The 19,179-nt window shown below is 36.8% G+C and overlaps 1 protein-coding gene across 1 annotated transcript in view; it reads right to left on the bottom strand.

Annotated features, from left to right (window-relative positions):
- HYDIN (HYDIN axonemal central pair apparatus protein) overlaps nucleotides 1-19,179 on the bottom strand; it is a gene marked incomplete at both ends in the record, with an annotated part of 332,822 nt that overhangs the window by 189,346 nt on the left and 124,297 nt on the right. The window contains one exon of the mRNA XM_081274731.1: nucleotides 17,939-18,091. Within this exon, the coding sequence (XP_081130857.1) occupies nucleotides 17,939-18,091 (153 nt within the window). The remainder of the gene's footprint in view (nucleotides 1-17,938; nucleotides 18,092-19,179) is intronic.

Genomic DNA, 19,179 nt, shown 5'->3' with positions numbered 1-19,179 from the left:
TAAAAAATAAAATAAAATAAAATGTCTTCCTTTTAAAATGTTTTTTATCAGTTCCTTCTAATTACATATAATATTGGGGCTCATTTTGACATAATCACATATGCACAGAGTATAGTTTGTTCTATTTTAGTCCCCAGAACTTTCTCTTTCCCTGCCCACTTCCCTTGCTCTGTTCCCTGTCTCTACTCTACCAATCTTCCTTCTGTTTATTTATAGTTTTATAATTGGTGCTTTATAGGTTCACATAAAGGTGAAATTCACTGTGGTATATTCATATATGTACATAACATGATCTTGTCCATTTCATTTTGTAGTTCCTCCCTTTTCCCATACCTCTCCCTCCCCTCTTTATTCCACTGATCTTCCTTCTATTTTCATGGAGTCTTCCCCCATTTTCTCCCTGTTTTGCTCTAGCTTCCACCTATGAGTAAAATCATTCGACTCTTGACCTTCTGAGTCCGGCTGGTTGTTCTCCAGTTCTATCCATTTACCGGTCAATGCCATAATTTCATTTTTCTTGATTTCTGAGTAAAACTCCATTGTGTACATATACCAAATATTCTTTATCCATTCCTCTGTTGTAGGGCACTGAGCCATAGTTTGGTTATTGTGAATTTCTATAAACATTGATGTGGCTGCATTCCTATAGAATGCTGATTTTAGATTGTTGGGATAAATACTGAGGAGTGAGACATAACTGGGTCATATGGTGGTTCCATTCTTAGTTTTTTGAGGAATCTCCATATTGCTTTCCATTGTGGTTCTACTAATTGGCAGTCCCACCAATAATGTTTGCATACACCTTTTTCCTCACATCCTCACCAGCATTTATGAGTATTTATATCCTTGTTGATTGCCATTCTAACTATGTGAGTTGCATTTGCCTGATTGATAGGAATACTGAACATTTTTCAGTATTTGTTGGCCATTTCTTCTTTTGAGAAAGGTCTGTTTAGTTCTTTAAATTTTTTGATTGAGTTATATGTTTTTCTTTGGTGTTAAGTTTTTTGAGTTCTTTATATATTGTGGCTAATAATTCCCTGTTGGAGGAGTTGCTGGCAAATATTTTCTACCATTCTGTAGGCTTTCTCTCTCCACTCTCAATTGTTTCTTTTGCTGTGCAGAAGTATTTTTAAATTTAATGCCATCCTACTTATTGATTCTTGGTTTGATTTCTTGAGTTTTAGGGATTTTGTTAAGGAAGCCAATAATACTGAAACAATAATACTGGAGTGTTGAACCCATGTTTTCTTCTATTAGTTGCAAAGTTAATTCTTACATCTTTGATCCACTCTGAGTTGATTTTTGTGCAGTGTGAAAGATAAGGGTCTAGTTTCATTCCTCTACATATGAATATCCAGTTTTCCCAGCACCATTTGTTAAAAGGCTATTTTTCTCAGATGTATAGTTTTGGCACTTCTTTTAAGTATCATTTTTTTGTATTTTTAGTTATACATGATAGTAGAGTCAATTTTGACATATTTATATAAACATGGAGTATAGCTTATTCTAATTAGGATCCCAGGCTTGTGGATATACATGATGTGAAGATTCACTGTGGTGTATTCATATATGTACATAGGAAAGATGTGTCAGACTCATTCCACTGGCTTTCCTATTCCTATTACCCCTCTATTCCCTTCTTTACTCTTTGTCTAATACACCGAACATCTATTCTTCCTCCATGGGTATGTGTTAGCATCCACATATAAGAGAGAATGATCAACCTTTCGTTTTGCCACCTTTGTTGAATATCACATGCCACCTTTGTTGAATATTTTTGTGGATTTGTCTATGTATCTTCTACTCTATTTCACTGGTCTTCGTATCTGTTTTGATATCAATATCACACTGTTTTTGTTACTGTAGCTCTGTAGTATAATTTGAGATCAGGTATTATGATGTCTTCAGTATCATTCTTCTTGCTCGTTATTGCTTTGGCTAGTCTATATCTTTTATTCTTTCAAATGAATTGTAGAACTGCTATTTTTTTCATTCTGTGAAGAATGTCATTGGTATTTTGATAGGGATTATATTGAATATGTGCAACACTTTTGATAATATGGCATTTTTTATAATATTAATTCTGCCTACTCAAAAACATGGGAGGCCTTTCTATCTTCTATGACTCTTCCATTTCTTTCTTCAGCATTATTCTATGGTTTTCATTACAGTTATCTTTCACCTCCTTGGTTAGATTTATTCCCAAGTAATTTTTTTGAGATTATTGTGACTGGGATTGAGTTCTTCAGTATAGGAAAGCAATTGATTTATGTGTATTGATCTTGAATCCTGCTGCTTTCCTAAATTTTTAATATCAACTCTAGAAATCTTCTGGTAGAGTTTTTGGGTCCTCTAGAAACGGATCATATAATCAGCAAATAGGTAATTTGGTCTTTTATTCCTATTCTTATCCCTTTAATTTCCTTTTTCTTGCCCAATTATTCTGGCCAGAGTTTTAAGAATTATGTTGAACAGGAAAGGTGACAGGTTAAAGCATTTTTGGAGAAAATGTTTTCAGTTTTTCTTTGTTCAATATGATATTGGTCTTGAGTTTGTTGTATACAGCTTTTATAATCTTGAGGTAAGTTCTTTCTATCCCTAGTTTCTCCTGTGTTTTTAACATGAATAGGTACTGTATTTCGTCAAAGACTTTTTTCTGTATCTATTGAGATAACCATGTGATTCTTTTCCTTAACTCTATCTATGTGGTAAATTATATTAACTGATTTATGTTTGTTGGATTTACTGTTGGACACTGTACATATATATTCTGGAGATACATTCAGGCCCAGAATTTTTTCTTCCTCCAGGGGTGATATATGTTTGCTTCTGGGAAAGCTGTGAAGGAACGGCCATGCTGAATTTCCTGCATCTAGGCAGAGATTGAAATGATTTGAATTGAGAGTCTATTCTAGTTTACCTTGTTCCTAGTGTGTGGCCTTCTGGAGTCCTCACTCAAAGTCTGGGACTTTTACCCCACATCCTCCTCTCGATTTTATATCCTTAGCTCATCCTGACTCATTTTTTAAAATATCTCTAGATCTTTAAGTATTTTGAAAGCTCTTTTCATCTTTTTAACCTTTTCTGGAGTGACACAGGAAAAGTTGTCCCAAATATCCAGCAAAAGTCTCTTGGTTTCTTTTTGCTCTTGACTTCTCACTAGACTGGTTGCTCCCTGATTCCCTCAGACTCATGATTTTCACATTTTGCCCAGTCTCCCCTTGTTCCCAGAAGGAAATAGTTTGAAATGATAGATTGAGTAGCAAGAGTTGGTCACTGATATGTTGAGAGCCCCTGCTGGTCAAACATGATCCACTTCTTGATTTTCCTATCTATGGAGAAAAACAGTCTGTAAGAACTGTAAGCCAACTGACTGACTGTGCCAGGGAAGCTGGTATATGTAATTCATGTTGCTCTCAAATAATGCATATCAATAGTCTTTTTAGGTTACTAGGTTACCATCCCCAAACAAAGACCATAATGTTCTGTCTGAAAGTCACTGCCTTCTCAGATTTAATGAAAGGTGTCACTTATGTTTACAAGGCACAGATATGGTTAAATAAAGGTAAACAGGAAAGCACCTAAGCATGTGGGCATGAGGGACACAATGCCTGGTGGGCGGGTGGGGTTGGGGGGATCTGTACAAGCAAGTAAGCTCCAAGAAGAGAATCAAAAAGATAATGAACCTAAAAACCTATTTTCTTTCATATGAAAGGATACATAAGCATTCATCAACACAGTTTTGGTTTTGATTTGTTTTTTTTGTATTTTATAAAATGTCTTCACTGCCTAAAATTTAGGGAAACAAGTGAAGGGTGAAAAAAAGAGTGTTCAAGATCCCATTTCACATAACTCTGCACTATATGTGTTAGTTCAGAAGCTTAGGGCCCCTCTCAAAGTCCCTCATTTCTTTTCCTTCAGCTACAGATCCACAAATGTTTATGCCTTTCCATAAGCCATTTGACCTGGTTGTTTTTGTTTGTTAACATTAATAATTTAGATTTATTGAATGCTTAGTTTTTCAACAGACACTTTCTACATTATCATCATGTTTAATCTTCTAGATACCATTTTAGTTACATTTAAAGAGAAGGAATCCAAGGCCCACAAAGGTTAAGAAACCTGTTAGTATTTTCAGAATTAGAACTTGATCCCAGATCTGCTGGAATACAACACCTGTACTCTTGATGGAACAGCGCCCTACCTCACACTCATACTTAACAACTCCTAGACCATGTCTTCCCTCAGATGATGTTACCCTTCCCTCCCTGACCATCCATCCCAATTTAATATCCTAACATCTAAGAGAGATTTTTTTTCTTCCAAAGCACAAAACTTTATGTTGCACACAAAAATTTAATTGCAACTAACATTAAAAAGAAAAGAAAGAAACACCCAAGTGCCATCCTATGGAAAGTTCTACTGTGCAATGAATGTCTCTGCCCTTTTACTTGTATAGAGAAGGGGAAATGGAACTGAGGAAGAATATGATTTTCTCCCTGGTGAGCATCATATAATATTGATGAATATATGTTAGGGGTTTCATATCATTAAAAACCTCTGTACCATGCTACTTTAATACATTTCTTGCTTTTTGTTCATTATATAACAGTGGTTATTCTGTTTTGTACTGGTTTAATGTTGAATTATGACTTTTATTGTCAGTGCACAAAATGGGCAGAGTACATGCTTTAGTTGACAGTGACAAAGAGAATGACTCTTAAAAGTGACATGTGTTGGTCTGGTGATGGTGCTGGTTGTAGGGAAGAAGATACACATTTTTATGGAAGTAGGAAGATGAGATTTGAGGAAAAAGATATATTTGACCCATAGTAAGGAAGTTTTATCTAAACTCCTTCTGTGTTGACAGGTATTAACTGCACACTTGAATAATAGTTAATTAGAAGAAACCCAATTTTCTAAAACTAATTAAGATCAGAGACAGAATAAAGATGGACAGGCTTGCAAAGCATGCAAGAAACCAAGATACTTCCAGGTTTTTTTTTTTTTTTTTGACAGCTCCCTAGTGACAATTGAACCAAACCCCCCTCCTTTCATTTTGGCTTTAGCTTAAATTTAAACTAATCATATTCGACCGGTAGAGCTGTCATTCTAAATTCAGCGAAGATGCTGACCCATTGTGTTAACTAACATTCAATCAATAGCTTTCCTTCTCTCTGTATAGTTTATAACCAATACGACCTGCTAGAATCTATCCTCTGGGTTTCATATTTAGCTTTTCCAAAGTGAAAGAGGTCTTAGGTGGGGGCGAGAGACACTCTGTTCTTTGTTAAGCACAAACCTTTGCTTCTGGAAGGTTCTTGATGTTATTGCCACTGGCATCCTCTTGTCACTAAATAGGTAACTTTGGGATGGCTCAGGAAGAGCCTAAACCATTGTGGAATGGCCATGAATTTTATGTGACAAAAGATGTCCATCATGGCACAGTAGAATTTTGTTCTTATTCCCTTATTCCTATTTCTTTTACAGATTTTTCACAATGAAGGCAAAGAGAAAAGAACTCTGCTTTTATGCCAATTGAAAATACATTACACCCTCTTTCTGTAAGGAGGATATTAATACATAAAAGACTGTCTATTAATACATAAAAGACTATAAGTCAACGAGCTTAAGCTTTGAAACATGTTTTTCTGACACACAGAAAATTGAGAAAAATTTCAGAAAAAATGAAGAGCTGGGCATGGCTATATTCAAAAACAAGATGAGCATCACACGGCCCTTAAGTGAACCAAACAGTACTGACTGAAGCTACGATCTAGGAGGCGCCAGGTTCTTGAATCAATAGAAGTGTTTTGAGGAATAAAAGTGGAAACCAAAAGATCCTGCAGGAAGCAATGGATGAGGGCCAGTCCCCAGCCAAGGCAGCTTTCCTGTATATGTGAAATAAGACCTATGAAAGCTGGAATGTTCCGACAAATGCACTCATGCCAGCGAGGTGGACATGGTGGTAGGGAAATAGTGACTGACAGATAGATAGACCATAGGCCAAGCCTCGGCTTTCCAATGACCAAACCTGAGTCTCCAATATCCCCATGAGCAAGGAGGTTTAAGACTTGATTCTGGACTAGTAATCGTGCCTAGGGTGAAGGCAAACATTAGAATTCTACTAGAAAGGGAGGTGTGGACACTGAGAATGAGAGAAAAAACATACTCTGTGCTAGACTGATTTATCATTTAAAATTCCAAATGCTCAGAAGCTGCAGACAACCAGGTAATAGATTTTTTTTTCTTGAGCAATCAATAGCTCAAACTGAAGTTGATTAGAAAGCCCATCTGAGATCCTTGAAGTGATGCAGAATAGGATAATATATATAAAACAAAGATTGTGAAACAATGACAGTTAAGAATCAAAATCCCACTCCAGCCCGAATGGCAATTATTAAGAACACAAATAACAATAAATGTTGGGGAAGACGTGGGAAATACTCTTATTTTGTTGGTGAGACTGCAAATTAGTACAACCACTCTGAAAAGTAGTATGGAGATTCCTCGGTATAGGAATAAAACCACTATATGACCCAGCTATCCCACTCCTTGGTATTTATCCAAAAGATCTAAAATCAGCTCACTACAGTGACACAACCACATCAATGTTTATAGAAGTGCAACTCACAATAGCCAGATCATGGAACCAGCCTTGGTGTCTGTCAACAGACCAATGGATAAAGAAAACCTGGTACATATACACAATGAAGTTTTACTCAGCCATAAAGAAGAATGAAATTATGGCATTTGTAGGTAAATAGATGGAACTAGGGAACATCAGGTAAGTAAAATAAGCCAGACTCAGAAAGTTAAGGGTCAAATGTTTTCTATCATATGTAGAAGCTGGACCAATGTAGCAAACAGGAGAAATAGCAAAGAGGAAACGTTTGAAGAGATAATGGCTAAAATACTTTCCAGATTTTAAGACACAAATCCTCTGATACATTGAAGAGAAATTTAAGAAAATAAAGGATAAAAACATAATCTTAAAAGCAACTAGTGAGAAAAGACAAGTTACCCATGTAGGAACAATAATCAGGTCACAGTGGCATATTTACCGCAACAATTGAAAATTGAAAGGAAAAAGCAACCTGTCAAATAGGATCTTATATTCTGCTGAACTGAAATGAGACCTTTATCAAAGAACTTAGAAGGATATGATTTAGCAAACAAACAAAAAAATACAAACCAAGCCAAGTATGGTGGCACATGCTCAGGAGGCTGAGGCAGGAGGATCATTTAAGGCCATGAGTTTCATACCAGCCTAGGCAACAGGGACTCTGTCTCAAATATAAAAGAAAAGGAAGTAGAGAAATACAAAAAGAAAAACAAGGGGGAGAAACAGTAAAATATACAGGGGAAATAAAATGATATGGCAGAAATAATCCAACATACACCACAACCACAATTGGGCTAGAAAGCTAAATTTTGATGTGATAGGTTGAATGATGGCCCTCCCCAAATTATGTCTTAATCCCTGATATCCATGAACATGTTGCCTTACATGTCAAAGGGATCTTCAGACATGATTAAGGATCTTGAGATGAAGAGATTGTCCTGGATTACGGGTCTGGGCCCAGGGTAATCACAAAGGTCCTTTTAAGAGGGAGACAGGAGAGTAAGACAGAGAAAGATGAAAGAGGCACAGATGAAAGTCAAGGTCAGAGAGGGAGAAGATGCTGCTGGCTTTGAGCATAGAGAAAATGGCCATGGGAAAGGAATGCGGGTAGCCTCCTGAAGCTGGGAAGGCAGGGAAGCAGGCTCTTCCCCGGAGTCTCGTGCAGCCTTCTAGACACTTTCCACTGCCGACCTTCAGAACATAAGTGAAGAAACTCATCCCAGCAGCATCAGGAAACCAACATACCTGCTTATTAAAAGATGCACTTTATCATTAGCTTTGGAAAATTCACCCTATGCTATTTAAGATAGATTTATCTAAACAAATCACAAAACATTGAAAATAAAGGAATGAAAAATACCAAGTTGATGTTAATTTAAAAAAAAAGCAGATGTGGCAATATTACTATCAGGCAAAACAGAATCTAAGTCAGGAACCACAAATAGGGATTAAAATAAATAATATCTTATGAAAAAGGGAATAATATACCAAGAAGTAATTAGGTTATAGAAGTTTGAACAATATAATTAACAAGACTGATTTAATACCAATATGCAGATGACTAGTCTGTTATACCACATAGCTAGAGAATGCATATCTGTTTATGGTCATGTAGAATATTTATAAAAACCAATCATATGCTGTGTTTCTCCAAAACCAAATTCAGAACATGTATCATACACATCATGTGCTCCAACTTCAATATGATTAAAAGTTTTGTTACAAAGCTATAAAAGCAAAAATGGTATACATCAAACTATATACACATATTTAATTCACATATTAAAAAGAAAATCACGATAACAATACAGAATTATCGAAAATAACAATGTGCGGGGGTTTACACACATTATGTGTGCATGTGCAATGTGTGTTTCAAAGGAAAAGAATTATAAACTGAATGCACTACTAAACTAAGATTGAAAGTATGTTAGTTCCAATGAAGGTGTTGTAGGGACAGACAAGGCAAGGCACTGAAGATAGCAGGAAACAGTTTTATTTGGCTGCAGTCAGCTTCAGAGGGCACAGTTTTTTGCTGTAATCAATCAATCCCCTGAACCCCGAGTTCAGGGAGCTTCAGAGTTTTATACCTAGCATGTAAGGGGAGGGGCTCAGAAGTTCCCAGTCTGCAGAAGTTCACATAAAAGCAGCTTTTTCTTTCACTGTTTTGGGCAAGTTAAGCCTTCAAGGAAAACACCTGAGAAGGGGAGAGCTTCTTCTCCCCTTCTTTCCTCCCCCTGCTAGCTGTTGCCATGGAGCCCAGCTGTAACTTATCTTAAAAATATAGACATCTCTGTGAAGCCCAGATCAAGGCCAGAGGCCTTGTTTGCACATTTCTTCAAAGAACTATACTGGATATGTTTGTGAAAAACTAGTAAGGGGGTGTCCAGCACCTGGAGTGCTGGTATCTTCTCGGCCAGTGGCCAAGTAAAATAGGAAGCTTATCTACATTGAATTCTTTCTTAGAGACTCTTTTGCTGTCAGTCCTAAAATCAGCCATGGTGAAGATTTCTGGAGAAGCCCAGTTAATATTTTCTGTGGAGAAAGGGGGTGCCACTACAAAGGTGCTTGAAAAAGAACCAAACAGTTATAAAAAATAGAAAAAATATAAGACTAAGCAGAAATTAGTAGATAATTTTTTTAGATCCACCAACTCTGTTTTTAGGATAGTTTAGATTCACAGGAAAATTGAGTGTAAAGTCTGGAGTGTTGGATATAATACTGTATACTACACATGTTCAACCTCCCTCACCATTGCTATCCCCCACCAGAGAGATGCATATGCTACATTCAGTGAACCTATGTTGATGGCTGTCATTATTGCCCAATATTAACAATATTAACAGATTAAAGGAAAAAATCACAATTATCTGAATATATGCAAGAAATGCATTATATTTCAGCACATGTTCATGATAACAGAAAAAAGAATAGATGAAAACTTCGGTAATGTCACATAAACCTTAAGGCTTACTCTTTGTGTTGCACAATTCTGTGGTTTTGATAAATGCAAAATGACATGTATCCATCACTATAATATCATGAAGAATAATTTCACTGACCTAAAAATTCTCTGTGCTCCCTTTCCTCCCCTGCACCCATGGCAACCACTGATTTTTTTTATATTTTACTGACTGCATAGTTTTGCCTACTCCAGAATGTAATATAGTTGGAATCATACAGTAGGCAGTCACATAGTTAATAATGCACTTAAGCTTCATCTGTGTCTTTTGGCATTTTAAAATCATAAGAAAATATTTTAAATAATTTTATGTCAATATGTTTGTAAGCTTAGATAAAATAAGTCTGAATAATCATTATAGAAAACAAATCAATACTTAAATTTTTCTTACAACTATCGTCTCCCATTACCAATGAACTCACCAAATGACTTAGAATCGGCATACTACAGTGATACAGCCACTTTAACATTTACAGCTCAATTCACAATAGCCAAACTATGGAACCAACCTAGGTGCCCTACAGCAGATGAATGTATAGAGAAAATGTGGCGTATATACTCAATGGAATATTATTAAGCCATGACAAATTATGAAATGATGGCATTTGCCAGTAAATGGATGGTACTGGAGAATATCATGCTACATGAAATAAGCCAATCCCCCAAAACCAAAGGCAGAATGTTCTCTCTGATATGTGGATGATATGTGGATGCTAACCCACAACAAGGGAGAGGAAGATTAGAAGTTCATTGGACTAGATAAAGGGGAATGAAAGGAAGGGAGGGGGATAGGAATAGAAAAGACAGTAGAATGAATCAGACACATATTTCCTATCCTTATATATGAATATACGACAATGTACATATCATGTACAACCACAATAATGGTTCCTAACTGGAACAAGTTATATTTATTCTATGTATGTATGTTAAAATATACTTTACTGTTATGTATATCTAGAAAGAACAACAACAAAAAATAAACACACCAGACTTGCGATTAAATGATTTTGTCATCAAGAAGTTGATCCTACTATCTATAAAGATTACATAAAGGTCTTTTCCAAAAATTAGAATAAAGGTAACTGACTCATTATAAGAATGAAATTCAGCCAGGCATGGTGGTACATGACTGTAATCCCAGTTGCTGAGGAGCCTGAGGGAGGAGAATCATGCATTTAAAGCCAGCCTCAGCAAAAGTGAGATGCTAAGCAACTCAGTGAGACCCTATCTCTAAATAAAATACAAAATAGGGCTGGCAATGTGGAGTGCCCCTGAGTTTAATCCTTGATAACTGCTCCCTCCACAAAAAGATTGCAATTAATATTCTTAATATCAAAATCAAAAAGTGTAATGCTAAAAATGATAAAACAACAGATGCAAAACTAAAATAAAATGATGGTAATTTTATCAGCAGTGTGCTTGAATAACATTACAACTGTTTGGATTAATCCCAAGAACGCAGGTGACTCACAACCAGAAAATCTATTAATTTAATTCAACATATGAAGAGATTAAATGAAAAAATCATAATCATCTGAATGTATGCAAGAAATTCATTATATTTTAGCACATGTCCATGATAATAGAATAGGAGGTGATAGAAACTTCTGTAACGTCACATAAATATCTACCAAAACCTCCTATAGGAGATATTATGCTTAGAATGAAAACATTTGGAATGTTTTTTTTTATTGAGGTAGGGAATAAGGCAGAGATATCCATTCTAACCTCTTTTATTCAACACTGTATATGAATCCTATCCAATGCAGTGAATTGAGAAAAAACAGCAAGCTATAAGAATTTGAAAGGAAACCTGCAATTGAGAGCCTACAAAAAATTAGAACTAATTAAGAGATGTGTGGCAAGACTTAAAGCTGATAGAAGAAAATTCAATAGTCTTCCAATATGTTATTAATATGATGTTAGAGAATACAATGCAAAAAAAGGTACCCTTCACACAAAGGAACTTGGGAGAGATGAAAAAGGATGTTTTATGAAAACAATTATAATATTTTATTACAGAGCATAAAATAAATCCTAATAAATATTCACAGTCAGCTCCAGTGTTCATTTTCTAGCTACGTAAATTTGGGCTACTTTTCATTATTCTTGTACCTCATTTTCTTCAGTAAAATAGAGGTAAAAATAAAACACATTTAATCAAGTTATTGATGAGTACATAAAGTAATACACATAAAGGACTTTGTGCCTTGTACATAACAAGGGCTAGTTGTTATTATTATTATTAAGTTGTAGCATTTAAGACAGTAGTGATAGTAACACTGAGGTAGATAAACTGAATAAAACAGAAAGCTCAGGAACACACCTAGGTACATGTTAGGTCTGTAGAATCTAATCTGGTGTAACAGAGGAGGCGTTAAAAGAAAAAGAAAGGACTATTCAATAACTGCTATAGGACAACTGACTTTCTTTATGGGAAAAAGCAGAAATTATTTGCACTGTATAGAAAAACAAATTTAGTTGGACTAAAGATGTGTGGAAAACAGGAGTCTAAAGTATTTAAATAGAAGAATTAGGATAGATTTCTTCAATTATACATAGGAAACAGGAAAGGAAAAGACTCATAAAACTGGCATCAAGATTAAAAGCATATTTAAGAAATATCCAAAGCATCATTATGAACAAAAGATTAGTATTCTCAATATATAAAGAACATCTACAAATGCATAATTGATAATAGATTAATTATTACAGGAGAGGATATCCAAATGAACCATTCTGAACCTCAAGAGTAATAAGGGAAACACAAATTAAATCCAGAGTGAGTTGCTATTTCATGTTCATAATGGCAAGAACTTAAAGAGTCTGACCATACTAAGTTTTTGCCATTACAGAAACATCTCAAATACTCCTAGAAGGGCACATTGATATAATGACTTTGGAGAGCAATTTGGACATATGTAACGAAGCTGAAAAATCTACTTGTTTCCTGTCTTAAGACCCAACAATTCTACTTCTTGACATTTTCCCACTCTAGAGACAAATATTCTGTTCACTGCAGCTTTTTTTTTTTTTAATAACCCAATTGTGAACTAGTAGGCAAAGAAATAAACACAATACTGGTAAACTGAGTATATACGGCAGCTAAAGGATAGTTTATATGCATTAATATGGGTGGATGCTGGAATCAGAATCATGAGTCTAAAAAGCAAGTTTCAAGGTGTCAAACGAGGTGCTATGATTCAGATATACTTTAAAACAACAAAATGCTACAACACAGTATTTATGAATACATATATTATATAATAAAATATAAAAACATGGCTTTGACATACCTCAAATTCATGATATGTTTGCTTCTGGGCAGAAAGGAAGATAATGGAACTGACTAGGGGAATATATGGACTTTAATATAAATATTTGATTTCTATTAAGAATAGGGGATAAATGGGGAAAAGGCTAACCTGTGAGGTTCTAGTGTCAAGTACAATTCTTGGATTTTTCTGCATTGAGAATATAGTTCTTGACCTTCTAAAATCAAATAATTCTGTGGTGAAAATAAACTAGACTAAAATTCATAAAATACAAGCCCTCATGTAACCTTGGACAGATCTCCTAACCAAGAGGAATTCAAGTTGTCTGATCTTCTAAATGGGGACACTGAAAAAACTAAAGGCAGTGGGTATGTAGCGAGACTAAAGAAAAATGCTATCTAGAGCATAAATCATATACAATGCAAAAGTGTAGTTCTGAGCTGAAAAACACATATTTTATTGAAAATATACATCTTAGTAAACAAAGTTATTATCTAGGAAAACCCATCTGTAACAAAAAAAAAGATATTTAGAGGTGTAATAACTGTAGTTGTTCTCTGATTCATGCACATTTCTTTCTTTTCTTTTCTTTTTTTTTTTTTTTTACCATATACAGATTTCTTTTTGGTTTTCTTGAGCCATTTCCTTCCATAGACAAGTTGAGGGCAAAGCTCATCTACCTCTTAAAAGGCTCGTTCTACCTTCTCTTTATTCACACATTATGGGGTGTAACATCTTAATGACATCATCTGTCAAAAGGCTGTTTGCCCAATAAAATATCTCTAGCATGAATCCCTTAACCTAGTAAATTCCACAGAGGTCTAAGTCCTAGGTCTAGAGAGCAAACTCAGGTGTGCAGCGATGGGGAAGTGTATCATGCATAGCCACAGTTTTCTATAGACCAGTTTAAAACAAGCCCTCTGGCAACAGCGACAATTTTCACCATCTCCTAAAATGGATAAAGTCTAGCACCAAAGATCTCACTGGATCTGAAATGCCTGCCTGCCATTCTTCTGGGTTTGTTTATTTATTTTGTTAAAACAGGGGCCTCAATTTGAATTTTAAACCTCATTTAAGAACTACAACGGTGAAGAATTTTTATACACATCTACATATGTGAACCTAATTCTTCATTATACATTGCAAAGGATAAAAAAATGAAAGGAAAAAGATAGATTATGTATCTTCATTTCAGATATATAATTAAGAATTATGGCTGGTTGGAGAATGACATAATGGCAGTGCTTTGCATATAGACATCTCTACCTATCTCTGATGAAAACAAAGCTTATCCAGTTTTTTTTGTCTATTTCAGATGATCCTTAACTTTTTGTTCTGCCCTTTTTAGCAAATTCTGCACTTCTAAATCTAAGGTTGTTAAAGGAAGGAACATGAAACCAAAATCTTCTTGCCATTTCCAGGTCCATTCTCATAAGCACTCATTAGGTAAAGCCAGGCAGTACAGAAACTCAGTGGAAAAGGTCGAGTCTGAGGTTAGACCAGTAGGACCAGAACAACATCACATTCTACTGGAAATTGCAATCTACTTTATCTGTCTCTCCCTGTTTCTATCTCCTTACAATGGGATTACAACAGTATTTTTCTCATGGAATTTTATTTAATGCAATGCTATATATAAAGTGGCCAATAAAACTAAATGTTAGTAATAATGAATTCAATGTCATCATATTGTCATTATCATAATTACCAAGCTTGCTGAAAGGTGCTAAGAATTAAGTGCAGAGCTCTTGTCATTAAAAGGAAACAGATATCGACACAAATAAATACAGAAAGAGGGTCCCTACTGAGGTGAGGAGACGACTCAGTTGCCTGAGGGTCTGAAGATGATGTGGAAGTGCAGTGTTTCCCTTACTGCCACGTCACTGTATGGTTATGGTAAGGGGCCAAGAAAAATCAGTGTTTTAAAAGAAGAGCACTTGAATTAGGCATCAGAATTCCTGTTTCTAGAGCCCAGGGATTCTACATACCAAACTGTAATGACCTCTTGCTGAGATCACGGAGGCAGAGGCCACTGCAAAGATGCTTTAGTGCCAGCTGACACCCAAGGTGTCACTGGCATCTGAACACAAGACTCTGAGCTAATGGAAGCCAAGTCCAAAGTAATAGCCCAAGGAAAAGGACTGCAGATGCTTCCAAACAGGTCCTGAGAGATGCACGTGCTCTGACTACCCAGGGACACCCAGGAGAAGAAGGGATCCATCCTCCAGCCCAGCACTGAGGACCTCAGGGCCCCTGTCATGTTCTCACCCCCATTTCTGCTGCTCACCAGAGACAGGGAAATCTCTCTTCCTGAGATAGCCCTCTGTGTGCAAGCAGAAACCACTCTCTGCCACAGGGCCTCTCCACGCCCTGATGGCACATTTGGATGTGAGAGTTTTTACCCCTCCAAACCAGAGGGAATTTAGGCTGCTGTCCCACTTACTAAACTTCTCCCTGGGAGTGGTCAGGATGTGCTGGTATTCTAGGCATTCCGAAACTCTTTTCCTGTGCTAATTAATTTTTTTTTACACTAAGGATAAGTTAGGCTTTAATGGAACAAATGTATAATATTTAACTTATATAGATAGATTTTATAATGTATACAAAAGCTATATATAATCATTTCTAATCTCTATCTAAATTTATAATGTATTTATATAATCATATGTATAGATTATATATCTATATATAATGTTCACTATTTCCTCACTTCATATTATATGAAGAGGACTTTTTAAAAAGAAAATATTTTTCTTATTGGTATAGCATTTATTTCAGAGAAATTCAAAATAGATCTGTGTCAGTAAAGGTAAGCATCCAGTGTCTCATCTCCTGACCTCGGGATGATAACAAAGAGATGTTTCTTGCTAAGGGAGAAGTTACTCACAGTGATTGCCATGATGTGTGGGCACATATGAGGCTCTGTAGGGCAGACCGCTAATGTCTGAGAAGGCATGACATGCATAGATGGCCAAGAGAGGAGAAAGGAAGCCTCCTCATGTCAGGGTAGCCAGCAAGAAAAGAGCCTCCAGCATCTGAATCAGTAGTAGGCTTATTTAGGGAACAAGCATCTACCTGCTGAAACTTTTTCCTAATGCTTAATAGTTTCTGTAAGAATTGGTATTATAGGGGCTGGGATTGTGGCTCAGCAGTAGAGTGCTCGCCTCGCACGGGCAGGACCTGGGTTTGATTCTCAGCACCACATAAAAATAAAGGCATTGTGTTGTGTCCATCTACCAAAAAAAAAAAAAAAAAAAAAAAAAAAAGAAAGAAAAGAAAGAAAGATTCTCTTTCTCTCTTAAAAAAAAAGAATTGGTACTGTACATCAAGTTGAAACTCAATAAATGGTATTTCAGTTTCTTTCCACTCTAATTTCTAAGTTAGCATAATTCAGTTTCTATAATGTTAATACATATTTATTAGAAAATCCAACAAAACTTCCAGTTGAAATATGAAGAGTGTAATTTCCACCGATGATAACTACAGTTGAAACTACTTTTGTTCTATAACTCAATAAACATCAGTTTCCCAAAGCAATGGAGGGAAAAACACATCCTACAGTAGATCATTAGTGTCATAGGACTGCCTCCTTGGAACCAGAGCTCGCTGATTTAAGGAAACATTAAGGAATTGAAAGATGGCATCAGGAAATGAAAAAAAAGTCCATTCAATATATACAATGGAGCTTTTTGTTTTTTGAAATGTACCAAAAATTGCCATAAAAACTGAGATCTGGAGGTATTTGAGAATGAGAGGGAATGGTGCTGTATGTGCGTCGGAAGTTGCCATCTCCTTCCTCCCCAACCCACACAGGCCCTGCTCTGCTCCCCCTCGTGGTTCTCTCCCACTGTTCACTCGGTACTGGACCAGGAACCAGCACTTCCTAAGCAACACTTGTGATGGCTCCCAAATGCGTCAATCAGCCAACTGGATAAAGTCCAGAGAAAATGTCTTCTCTGCAGGATTTTTCTCTAATCATTATTAAGCAATATCCTCTGCACAAGCTCCATAAGGCTGTGGTGCAAGGTTGGGGTCGTGTCAGAACCTCAAATTGAACGGAGCAGTGACTGGAGGTGGAAATGGCTACCTCTCCACGAAGTAAGGAAAAATAATAATAAAAACAAACAATGGTAATGATAGTGGCTGCCAACTGGGGACCAGCGTCTGTCATGAGTCAGCAGCAAACTATGATCCTATTCCTTCTGACAGTGGTTTTTAGAAAATTAGTATTATTTGATCCTTCAGAAATATCTGACAAATGCTGAAACTAAAGGTTATTCAAATGACAATGATGTCGGGGTAGGAGGAGGGCTACCCCAGAAAAAATTAATTGAGAAAACTATTTCTAAAACTAAGAACACTTTCAATTATTAGGTTCAGAATTCCTAAATTCTACAAAACAAACAAACAAACAAACAAAAATCCCCAAAGCTGTCCCACTATATTATGTCTGTTCTTGTACAAAAAATAAAAATCAGCTTATAAGAGACCAGCAAGGTCAAAAATGTCATTGTGACATACACAGAAACAATATACTCATTTAAAAAATATATCTGTCTTTGTATCCATCTTGGTCTTGCTGTTTTCTTTAATTTCCATTTTTGGCAAATACCGTCTTGTATTTCATACATGCTTATAAACTACCTTAAAATACTCTCAGAAGGAAGGGAGAATAAAATAGAATAAACACACTAACAAATTTGTAGCAAAGGATTCAAATTAAAGGAAGGGTTTCCAGTTACAGAGACATTTTAGGAAGTGTTTTTCTAGAACTGGAGCCAGGCTTAGGAATCTTCACTAGGAGAGCTGGGACCTCTGAAGCATCTTCCTGAGCTAGGATGATATGAAATGTACTTGTTTATTTGCCAAATGACTTGCATATTGTATTTCTTCATCAACAAAAAGGTTATAACCAAGAGGAATTGGGGATGGGGAATGACATGGTTCAATACAGCTTAAGAATGCAAATCTGTTTCTGTGCTCATTTTCAAAGATGTGTTGCAAAAACCAGGCCACTGCCTACGAGCCAGAGCTGGGTTTTCATCACACGATGGCCCAGGGCCTACTCACCATGCGTGCCCGAAACAATGCAGGAATGAAGGACTGGTTAGCTAGGGTGAGAATTCTGGAAGAGTCCTTTAGGACGTAGATATTGCCAAAATCAACTTGAGTGGGGTGCACGTAGATCACAGGGCCTTCCCCGATACTCTTTATATGACATACCTGTGTTCATGTGAGAGAAAGAACAGGACCAGCTGAAAAGGCTGGCTTTAAAAATCAGTGCCAGCCGAAGCTCACAGCTGCCCCTTTTTATAAAAAGCAGAGCATAATAGGGTGCTAGTGGGAGCTGACATCCTTTCCTACTGGCCACAGGGATGGTCATGCTGGGTCAGACCTGTGGGTCCCAGCCCAGAATTCCTATGCACTGAGGGGAAACCAGAATCTTGGGCCTCTAAGACCCATGCAGCACTCCAGCCTTGAAAACACTTAGCATGGGGCTCAGGGATGGCTTTTTAGAGCTGGGGGTGGCTGGGTTTGAGTCCAATTCTGTCATTTCAGTAGCAGAGTGACAGGGAAGGGCCACTGCACACAGCTGTGCAGGTTAGTGGCTGAAATCCACTTGTACTATGTCTGCCAGAGAAGGCGTGCCTTTTTCTTTCATAAAGCACCGGCTGCCCTCTCATGAGCTGCATCTGTGCAGGGGTGGGGTGTCCCAGTGAGCCCAGCAGGGGACGTAGACTGGTGTTTTGGGAGTGGCCCGCCTTTGCAATGCCATTTCATGACTCAGGTTGCTTTCGGCATCTTATATGGAAGAGATAAAAGCAATATCCTACCTTATTATACTCTCGAAGCAATCAGAACCACTTCAAGCAAATGTTAGCTGACATTGCCCAGCACCCAAGTACTCCAAATGCCTAGGGACACATAGCCTGAGCAACTTCCTTCAAGATTTATCCTTCAGTTCAGCCCAAGCAGCAGAGAGATTTCCATTTCTCCCTCTTACCTCCCCTGGAGACACAATGCTTATTTCTTTTTTGTACTGGGGTTTGAACCCAAGGGAGCTTACCACTAAGCTGAGCTATGTCTCCAGTCCTTTTTTCCCCTCCAGTTCTTTTAAATTTGTGTGTTTTTGTTTGTTTGTTTTTATTTTGATACAGGGTCTGTTGCTGAGACTGGTCTTGAATTTGCGATCTTCCTGCCTCAGCCTGCTGAGTTGCTGGGATTACAGGCATGTGCCACTGTGCCTGGTAAGACTATTTCATCTCTTAACAACTTCAGTAGGTTGATCTGGGCTATGGTTCATATGGTCA

The sequence above is a fragment of the Spermophilus citellus genome, assembly GCF_964194105.1.
Source record: "Spermophilus citellus genome assembly, chromosome: 18".
Classification (NCBI taxonomy): Eukaryota; Metazoa; Chordata; class Mammalia; order Rodentia; family Sciuridae; genus Spermophilus; species Spermophilus citellus.
The sequence above is the reverse complement of the archived record's forward strand: the minus strand, read 5'-3'. Positions and strand labels throughout refer to the sequence as shown.